The sequence below is a fragment of the Peromyscus leucopus genome, chromosome 4 (genome assembly GCF_004664715.2).
Source record: "Peromyscus leucopus breed LL Stock chromosome 4, UCI_PerLeu_2.1, whole genome shotgun sequence".
NCBI lineage: Eukaryota > Metazoa > Chordata > Mammalia > Rodentia > Cricetidae > Peromyscus > Peromyscus leucopus.
This window is the reverse complement of record NC_051066.1, coordinates 47,612,985-47,623,776: the sequence shown is the minus strand read 5'-3', so window position 1 is coordinate 47,623,776 and position 10,792 is coordinate 47,612,985. Positions and strand designations below refer to the sequence as shown.

Sequence of the window (10,792 nt, the reverse complement as noted above, 5' to 3'; positions counted from 1 at the left end):
AGACGAACACTATAGTTTTTTTTTTTTTTTTTTTTTTTTGTTTTGTTTCCCTTAATGTGAATTCAGTAGTCAAAATTTCCTATTTAGATTTTCCACTTCTGTGAAAACAAAGAACAGCCTCTACCACACACATGGGCTACCCCCACCACCGGGAGGATGTTCTCCAGTCCTTTGGCAGATTGTTTTTAACGAAAGTTTTATTTTCGTAGGTCTTTTTATTCCGTCACGACCCGTTCTGCAGACGGGTAAAGCGCACACCGGTCTTTTTTTTTTTTTTTTTTTTCTTTTCTTTTTTTCCCCCCCTCCTCCTGATGGGCAAGAGGCAAACTCTCAACTTTTCAGTTCCATTTTGAGACTCCGGAGCCGGGCGAGAGCAGAGGCGTCTCGGGCAGGCTGGGTGTGGGGCGCGCGTCGGCGGAGCAGGCGCGCCGCAGCGAGGGGTGGGGGGGATGGGGGGGGGGAGGCAGGTGGCAGCGGGGGCGCGCCTCCCCTCCGGCCGGCCCCGCGCACGCGACTCGCCGCCCCGGCGCCGCGCCGCGGGCCCCGCGCCTCCCTTGCGCGCTCGCGCCCTCCCCGCCCTCGCCCCGCCCGGGCAGGGCCCTCCCCCCCATCCCCCCTGCCGGCCCCGCGGCCGCCGCTGCCGCCGCCGCTGCCGCCGCCGCTACCGGAGGCGCTGGAGCCTCGCGATAGTGTTTGCCTTGGCGGCGCGTGACGCCGCCGCCGCCGCCGCCGCCCGTAACTGATGCAGAGGTTACCCCGCCGCCTCCTCCGCCGCCGCCGCCACCACCGCCACCCACCGCCCGCCGCTGCCCGGGCGACGCCGGGGCCCGACGCACTGCAGAGGTGCCCACGGCAGGTTCCGCCCGCGGAAGTGGCCTCCTGGGCCGGCGCGGTCCCCGCGCTCCGCCCGCGCTCCGGCCCCGCGGCCCCGGCCCCTCGCCTCCCCTCGGCGCTGCCCTCCCGCCTGCCCTCCGCCCGGCGCGCTCCCCCGGCGGCGCGGCGCTCCCCTCCCAGCCCTCGCGCCCGCGCTCGCCCTCCTCAGCGCGGCCCCCGCCATGACGGAGGCGGGTGCCGGTGCCGCCCGCCGCCGCCGCCGTCGCAGGGGGGAGTCGGGCTCCCAGAAAGTAGCTTGATGAGTGTCCAAAGTAGCAGTGGAAGTTTGGAGGGGCCGCCATCTTGGTCCCGGCTCTCCACGTCTCCAACCCCGGGCTCGGCGGCGGCGGCGGCCAGGTCCCTGCTGAATCACACGCCGCCATCCGGGAGGCCCAGGGAAGGTAAGCGCCGCCGCGCCCTCCCGCGGGCTCCCTCGGCCCGCGCCGACCCCGGGCCTGGGGTGGTGGGGGTGGTGGTGGGGGGGTTGGCGGTTCGCGGGCGGGAGGCCTGCCCTGGCGCCTGGAGCCTCCCGGCCTCGGGGCTCGGGTGGGCTTGCCCTCGCGGTGCAGCCGAGGCGCGCGAGCCCCCTCCCCTAGCCCGCACTCCTCCCATAGAGGCGGTCCCCCGCGCCGCGAGCCGGGGCTGGCCCCGCACCGGGAGGATGCCCCTCGCCCGCCGCCGGAATGCTCCGGGCTTGACTCGGATCCGACTCACCCGGATCCCCAGCGCGGCCCCCTAGACGAGCGATCCCAACGGCAGAGCGGACTCGTGGGCAAGGCTGCCCCGAGCCACCCCTCCAGATGGTTGCAACTTTCCTTCCTTCGCCATCGGCTCCTGCGCGTTTGTGCGTTAATGCTCGCGGGTAGCAACAAGGCTCGCGTGCTTCTCTGCCAGGGGGTTGGTTGTGGGGTTTGTTTTTTTGTGTGTGTGTGGGAAATTCCTGCGTGGAGGTTTCTGCAAAACACGGACCGAGATCGGTTGCAATTGTTTGCTAAGTTTTCTGGCTTCTTGCATGCAAGTGTTCTGCCACCAGATGTAGCAGTCACACAGCTAGAAAGGCACCCAGAGCTTTTGACTAAAATTTAAACTTGCTGCATTTAACTTTAAGCATACTACATAAAATGCAATTTCGGAGAACACTCATTTAGCAGGGAAGGAGTAAATGTGCATCGGATGTTTTAACGCGCTTTTGTCTGGAAAATGCGTAGCCGTATTCATTAGCTATTGGTAAATGGGTTATTCGCTCTCAGTTGTCTCACACAAGGAGATTATCGGCACCTTAAAAAAAAAAAGAAAAGAAAAGAAAACGTTTGGAAGTCCGGCAGTCTAGTGGATCCCGTAAAGAAATTCAGAGCTTCGATTTATGTAGGAGTCGACAGGAATAATGTATTTTATAAATATTTCTAAATTTATTATCCGGTGCCTAGAAAATTGCTAATCAAATGTTTCATGCCCGGATCCAGTGGTTCAGGCATAGCATTCTTTGTCATTTTGTTCCCGTGAGCATGTGTGAAAGTGACAATAGGCTCAAAGATTGACATGAATATGCTCTAGAAAATTCACGGGAAGGCTTGATTTATGGCATCCATTAAACACGCCGTCTACATTGACAGACATTTTCCCCTTTCATCTCACCCCGACACTGATTTTTTCATTAATAGAAGGTAAAAGCTTGTTTATTGAATGACTGCAATTTACTACATCTGAGTTTTCCTTTCTGCACTTGAAAATTTGTAAGATGTTTATGTACGAATGTGCACTTGAATAGTTGTACGTACGTACGTGGTTTAAAGTGTCTTTTGTAAGTAGGGCGCTTGGTGCTTGTGGCATATTTCCACTTCGTGGTTTCATTAAGATACCTAATGATAGTGTGAGCTTTGGAAAGACTGTCTTGGTTTCTAAAGTACTACACCTTTAAAAAATAATTCCTCATTCACTTCCCACGTGTTTATTGAGCCATTACTATGAGCCAGGACCTGTATTAAATAATCTGCTGAGACATGGTGTTGGTTTAACAGTTGACATCTGTTATCAGTACTAGGAATTTGGCAGCCACCAAATTCAGATGGAGTTTCTGAGGAAGGTCAGCTCTAGCCAAACTTCTATCTATTCTGCACCACTCCCGACGGTGAACATTTTGGAGTGGTTGGACTTACTCAGCTCAAACTTTCAAATAGCCAGCCTCCCTCCCCCAGCAGTTTAGTTTATGGTAGAATTTTTTGTTTTTTGTTGTTGTTAACCTAAAATAGGGAGTATCAGTTAATACTTAAAAATCACAGGATATGGTTTTGTGAAAGTTAAAACTGACACCAGATTTGCCTTCCTTCTCTGTGGGACCTGCTGTAAAGTGGGCAGGTGCTCTGCCGCAGGGCTGTACCCTAGCCCTCAAAACGATTAGGTCATTGTGGGACATTTCTTTTTTTTTTTTTTTACTAACCAGCATGTAAATTAAACTGTGTTAATTGCCCCCCCCATCCATTTTGAGACTTGGCACCGTATTCTTAGATTTTGCCAGTGTCAACAGGAACTGTCTATAGGAAGGAGCCCCAAGGATTAGGATGGAGACGTCTATCATTGAGTGGAGCCCCAGTTTTTGCTATCACGAGTGTTAGCACTTTTTCCAGGTATATATGTTAATATGCTGCATAAATTCAGTTTGAGAACCTTTGGCTTCAAGTGAGGACTAGTAAGAAATGTTGATGGAACTTGATTCAAAATATTGAGCAAATGTATTAAGAATAGTGCAAGCTTTGTTCCTTGAAAACCTGAGCCAAATTAACTTTCAATCACAGAAAAATGTGAAGTTCAAAAGATGTTAGATACATGTATGTTTGTGAACTTTTTGTCAGTGATTTAATCTTTAAGTTTTGATTTCACGTGTATGAGTGTTTGTCTGTGTTTATGTATGTGTACCATATGCATGTCTAGTGCCAGAGGAGGTCAGAAGAGGCTTTGGATCCCCTCTGACTGGCGTTACAGATGGTTGTGAGGTGCCATGTGGTGCTGCTCTGCAAGAGCAGCAATGTTCTTAACTGCTAAGCTGTAGCTTGAGCCCCTGGTGCACTTCTTTTAAGCAAATTAAACTTTGAAAGTGGTAAAAGATATGTCCTATGTGTCTGTAGAAGTTATTTTGAAGTTTTGACATATTTGACTCCAAAAATCTAAAGAAGGTAATCTGATTATCTTGAATGTCATATATTTGGCTCTCTTCCTACCTTTCTTGCTGTAATTCCCATTATCATATTCATATAGTTTTATTTCATTTGCAAAAACAATATAGATAAGTTTTGGAATCCTTTAACTCTTCCGGATTTTAATGATAGATGTGGGATACACTGTTTTCTTTGCTCTGAGTCCCAGAGTTTTTTCTTTATTAATTTGGAAGGTTAATTTGCACGGTTTCCGTTGGATCTTTAGAACCCGTACTCTCCAACCCCTTTTGTTTTCTATAATACTGATATTAAGGAGTTGGGGGGGGGGCTGAGGAATTAAGATTTCAGTCGGGCATGGTGGCACACACCTTTAATCCCTGCACTGTGGTAGGGAGGCAAGAGATCTTCGCCTCTGAGTGTTTTACTGTGTTTAAGTATATTATGTATAAGAGTCTACATAGTGAGTTCTAGGACAGTCAGGGCTACATAAAGAGACCCTGTCTTAAACAGCAACAAGAGAAGAAGGGGGGGGAGGGGGGCACATTTCAAGTAAAGGTCAGTGTTGAAATCTCTTAACCTAGTGTCTGACCAGCTAAATAAGTAGACTTTAGTTCTAGTCTTTGCCGTTCGCATGTTAACATGTGGTCACTCTTTGAATTCATTATTGCTAAGAATCAAAGATTGATTGAATCAGAGTACCTGTTCTTTCCTCATTGATCTCGCTAGTTATGAGTGACCTTACCTTTTTGTGAGCAGTGCAAGTATTAGTGACGGGCAGCAGCATCACAGAGCTGCTCTAAGTTGCTGCTTTCAGGCAAGCTTCTGTGTTTGAAGACTGCAGTCCTTAGAAGAAGAAAGTGTTTAACCCCAGATGCTTAAGTACCTGGAGGGAGATGTTAAGAGTGAGATACGCACTTGTAATTCCTTGAAATCACTAGCTAGAGGACAGGGTTGTTTTAGGGTTCTAGCTCAAGAGTCAGTATGTGTGCCATTTACACATTAGCAGAGCAAGAGAAAAGAAAACCCAAGAGAGAGGTCTGGAGATCTGAGAGAGGCTCCATGTGTACAAACTTTTTGGTCTCAGGACCCCTTTATTTTGTTAAACATTACTAAGGATCCCAAAGATTCTTTTTATGTTAGTTATTAATGTTTGCTGTATTAAAACTAATAATTTTGAAAGTATTCATTAATTTTAAATGTAATAAGCCAGTTACATGCTAAGTGAAATTTTTGTGAAAAACTTCTAAAATAAAAAAATTAGTATAGTGGTATTGTTTTATATTTTTTCGTAGGATTTTTGGCTTACCGGAAGAGCAGCTGATTTTGCTTCTGCTTTGTGTCTGTTGGAATGTTTTGACTGAGATGTAGGAAGTGCCTACCCTTTCCAGAATGACTCTTCTCTGATACTACACCAAGATCTGCAAGTGGCAGAGTTTTTTAAAAAGGCTACTCGTGCTGGGCGGTGGTCTCACACCCCTTTAATCCCAGCACTTGGGAGGCAGAGGCAGGTGGATCTCTGTGAGTTTGAGGCCAGCCTGGTCTATAAATGGAGTTCCAGGACAGTTAAACCCTGTCTTAAGATAAAACAAAACAAAACAAAACAGGCTACTGGCAATGTGGCAAGTAAGTACTTTGTACTCCATAAGTGTCTGTGAGGATCTCCAGAAAGTCAGTGGACCCAGTATTCAGCCTAGTAGGACTAAAGAGTGGGAGACACAGATTTCAAAAACATTAACAGAAAATAGATTCATTCCCCCAGTTTAGAGCGCTAATTCAGCAAGTGAACGAGTTGACTGTAAATTTTGGACAAGAACATAAGACCCTGTAGCTCCTGTGCTGCCAAGCTTGTCCAACAGTAGGAAGAAGAAGTATCTAACTGAGGGATTTAATGCAGACTACAGATACATTTTTGGGGCGGGATGTGGAGGTAAATTCAGTAGACTCTTAGATTGGGTGCTTTTGGATTTAACAAATTAGGGTTCCATCTAGTTTAAATATAGAAACATTCTGACATTCTTTTTTCTTTAAGAATCCCTAAATATAGTTAAACCATACTTATATATCCATAAATGTTTTGGATGTTCTCAAGTCAGTAATAGGAAACTATTGTTGGTTTTATTCTTCTGCATTTTGTTGTTTTTCCTCTGAGGGTTTTCTGGAGTCGACAGGATCAGTCTTGTTGAAATGTTGTTAAGTTCCCTGTAAATATAATAAGCTTTGAAGACATTTAGAGAGCTGAGTACTGCTAATGATACAATTTAGTCGAGTGTAATACACTGAACACAGGATTTTAGAATACTTTGGGGGGCCAGTTTTCAATTTTGAAAGAGAAATTATCAATATAGTCTAGTCTTTTGTTTGTAATTGCTTATATGATTTTAGAAGTAATATGCTTAAGCTTTTTTAATGTTTTTGAAGATATAGAAAGAAATGAGGAAAATGTTTAAATTGATCTCTCTTGAATTAATGCACATTAAATATAACCTGGATATAAAATAAAATCAGCAACTTTAATTTTATATTCTGAGGGTTGTACTTGTAATATATTACTTACAGCAATTCATTTTTTAATCTTATATATAACATAATCTCTTCTGTATCTTGAATTTTTAGGTGTTGGGAAGTTAGGCATAAATTCTCGTGTGTAGCTGTCTGTGTGAATGTTTGCTCATTGAAGAGGTGGGGGCAGGCGTGCACACACCTGTGTGTACAGAAGTCAGGGTATCCACAGTTAGAGTTACTGACCTTTTCAGGATGCCTAGCTTGTTTTGTTTTGTTTGGTTTTTCGAGACAGGGTTTCTCTGTGTAGCTTTGCGCCTTTCCTGGAACTCACTTGGCAGCCAAGGCTGGCCTCGAACTCACAGAGATCCGCTTGCCTCTGCCTCCCAAGTGCTGGGATTAAAGGCATGCGCCACCACCGCCCGGTGCCTAGCTTGTTTTGTGGGTTCTGGGAGCTAAACTCTGGTCCCAACTGCATAGCTGTGTCTTCAGCCCCTCCCCTAACCTTGCTGAGGCCAGTTTAGGAAATACTAGCTTTAGAAAGAACTCTTCTAGCTTCAAACTTCACTTAAAGTCCATTTTAAATACTGATTCATTGAGTAAACACTTTAGATTGATAACATGAAAATTTAGAGTAGTGGTATATTTTTTGTTTGTTTGTGGCTTTTGGTTTGTTTGTTTTGACAGGTTGTCATGTAGCCCATACTGGCCCCAAGGTAGCTGTGTAGCCAAGGATGAGTCTTGAACTGGGTTACCAGTGTGCTATTCCTGGCTGGTGTTCTCAGTGGGAGAAGCAGTGTGGTAGAGAGAGGTGACTGACGTCTAGTCTCGTATTTGCTGTTAATTAACTGTCACTTTGGACAAGTTGCTTATCTCGGTGCTTCAGTTTCATAAAATGAGGATCACAGTGCTGCCAGGTACTGTGGAAGCAATTTAGTAGGTATCTTTCATTTTTAGTTGAGGGAATGCAGATAATTTGCCTAGGCTTTCACTGAAAGAGAGTTGAGACCAAAATTCAGATTTCTTACTTTTAAGTTGGTAGTTTTTTCTTACACTTTGCAACAGCTTTTTAAATATAAAACTAGGGTAGTGCAGACTGGGGTAGTGCAGTGTTTGGGGGCGGGAATTAGAGGCACTAATACAGCTCTTCAAAAATTCTCCTGAAGAACAAATGTTGTGTTATAATACACATGCAGTCTCACCACTGGGCTTCATAGTGGGACCCTATCTCAGTAAAAAACAAGAAACTTGAAGGGCTAAGGTGTGGGATGAAAGTTCAAGGTCAAGCTGAGCCACGCAGTGATAGCCTTAGCTTGTCAGGGGGGGGCATTCTTGCTAACAAGTTCTTACTATTAAGTCTGTGAGCACCGCAAGTAGTATGGGATGTAGTCTTGTTTTTAAAAATTACTTAAATATTAAAACACTTAGGAATATGCTAAAAGTTATGTAAGTAAATATGCGAGGAAGACAATGAGTTGGTTGTCTCAGGAAGTATTTCTGGAAGTGTTTCTCAGCCTGTTCCCTCGGTTTGCCTCCAAGTTAGAGGGTGGCATGAGTAATAAGAAACTAATTAAAGTTTGAGTCTGCCCATACTAATTCATTTAACCTCATAACATAGCTCTGTTAAATTACTCTAGTTTTACAGGTGAGAACATTGACGCAGAAAAGTAAAGGCATGTGCCCAGTCTGACCTGGGTAATCAGTGGCAGGCTGGGATTCGAAGTAAGGCTTTGGGTTATAATCACTAGGTACAGTGCCTAAAAGGTGGAAATTTGGTTCTGAGTAATTTCATTGGTTTCTCCCCTTCCCCATTTTAATTACAAATGCCATCTTTTTGCTATCCTTCAGTTCACAGGTAAACTCTTGTTAATTTTTTTGGCATGACTTTTATACATGCATGAAGATAAGATCAAAACTAATCTTACATGCCATTTTTTTAAAAAAGGTAAGTGTAGAGCCTTCATAGAAATGCTAGAAATACATTAATGGAAAATCTCTTTGTGTTTCATAATCTAATTTGGAGTTCAATTTATCTTAATTTTTTTGCCTTATAAACCCACTAGGGCTATAGCAGATAAAACATTTGAACAAAGCATTTTCCTTGTAAAGGAAAGAGGAGCAATCCCCTTGTGAAGGTTGGGTGATCTGGCGGCTGAGGCTGTAGACGAAGCTGTAATGCTTTGTGGCAGATCTTTGACTTTTATTAATATTCAGTATGGGCAGAGAAAAGCTTGACATGCAGTCTGGATCATCTATGCATTATTAAAAAACCACATAGTTTTAATTCTAATTCTGCTTGGCAAATTATTGCCAAACTTCTTTGGCAAATCTAATGAGAGGCAGAGAGGTTGAATGGGTTGATAGAAAATGAAAGCCTGGGGTAGAAGTATCTGTTGAGCAAATCCAGTTGGTAGGTTAATTTTTAAGTCTTCCAATGTAGCTTCATCATTAGGTCTGATACTTGGTGACTTTCAAGAAGGGAAATTATTCTTGTACTTAAATGTTATAGTCTCCAGATTCATTACAAAGCCAAATAGTTTTCTTAAATGACTTAAAATGTTTGTTTCTTATCATCATGTGGTTCTACACAGATTTCTAAATCTGTACCTTTCCTTAGAAACTAATTAGCTGGAGAAAACACCAAGCTGCCTGTAGCTTTAAGTTCTGTAGCTTGTGTGAGAAGTGCTGGTATTAAGTGCAATTTCATGGTTTCCTACTCACAGTGTGTGTGTGCTTCCCTTTTGATGATAAATGTAGTGCCACTGGGGAAGGTCAGAGGTTTGTGTGAAGCTAATAATAACCATCCTGTCTTAGGAGACCAAAGGCATTTTCAGGTTTTTTTTTTTCCCCCATGAATAGTGTTTATCCCTTAAAATACTTTTTTTTCTATAAAAAAGTGTTTTGGTAAATATCACTGTAATTGGTCAAGTTTGTATACTTTTTTTTTTTTTTTTTTTTTTTTTTTTTTTTGAGACAGGGTTTCTCTGTGTAGTTTTGGTGCCTGTCCTGGATCTCACTCTGTAGCCCAGGCTGGCCTCGAACTCAGAGATCCGCCTAGCTCTGCCTCCTGACTGCTGGGATTAAAGTACCACCACTGCCCGGCAAGTTTGTATACTCTTAAAAATGACTTAATTTACTTGAAGATACCAGTGCTTCTCAGTGTTCTGTGCTCTTGTAAATCATAGCACATTTACTTCTGACAGTCACAGTGAGTGAGTACTGTTAATATCCCTGTTTACAGATGAGGAGATCTGTACAGAGGTTCAGAGAAATGAAGAACGTACGACTCTCTGTCCTAGTACACAGAGAGAGGTTCAGCAGAGCCGAGTGGACTACACTGAATGAAGTACAGGGTCTTAACGGTCACGTGTCTGACAACAGTGCTACTTTGTTTAGTAGATGGACTAGAATAGACAACTGTTCTTGCCCAGCTAGTGTGTTAGCCATGCTTAGAGGTTTGTTTTCTTTTGAGACATGGTCTCATCTTGTAGCTCTTGACCTGCCTGGAACTTGCTACACAGATGAGTCTGGCCTTGAACTCAGAGAGATCTGCCCTCTGCCTCCAGAGCCCTGGACTCAGAGAGATCTGCCCTCTGCCTCCAGAGCCCTGGGATTAAAGATGTGTGGCTCTTAGTTTTTGTTTTGTTTATTTTAGAGGCTGGCTTTGACTTTGAATCCTTTGTGCTTTAGCAGTTAAGTACTAGGATTATAGGCATATGCCACATTCCCAGCTTCGTCTTTTTTTTTTTTTTTTTTTTGGTTACTTGTGTTCACAACGTAACAGCTTTATTTCTGCGACTGGAATTGTGTGTGTGGAGGAGTGTGGAATGACTCTGGAAGCAACTAGATTCAAGAGCTCAGATATTATCTGTGGGTCTTTCTGTTTTCATTTCTGGATTTTTCTAGCTTCTTGTTTCTGGAATCCCAGGCATTTACCTGTAGCTTAGCAACCACAAATGAAAGACATCTTTTCCATTGTAATGTCCACGTATCAAATTTTGGTTACTGCTCATCTATTTGAATTGCCAATTCCTTAACCCTCTTAGGACCTAGGAGGTCAGACACACAGTCAGTAAGATAGCATAAAAAAGCTGTAATAGTCATTCTCTTGAGATCACATGGATGGAGTGAGGTACAGTTTTCCCGAGGAAGATGATGATAAACAACTATTTAGGGGTTTATTCGATTATTTCTTTTTTATCTTAATTGTCATTTTGTGGCTATTAAAGACAGTGATATAATGACAGGGCAAATTTAAAATTTTTTTT

At 44.0% G+C, this 10,792-nt stretch overlaps 1 protein-coding gene across 2 annotated transcripts in view; it reads left to right on the top strand.

Annotated features, from left to right (window-relative positions):
- The first annotated feature begins 971 nt into the window (after positions 1-971).
- The window catches only part of Tlk1 (tousled like kinase 1), a 124,156-nt gene continuing 114,335 nt past the window's right edge, over positions 972-10,792 (top strand). The window contains exon 1 of one of the 2 annotated variants that reach the window (XR_003736275.1): positions 972-1,274. Coding sequence is in view for 1 of the 2 variants with exons in the window: in XM_028885759.2 (XP_028741592.1) it covers positions 1,133-1,274 (142 nt within the window). In the remaining variant the exon portion in view is untranslated. The remainder of the gene's footprint in view (positions 1,275-10,792) is intronic. The other variant, XM_028885759.2, reaches the window with a different exon arrangement.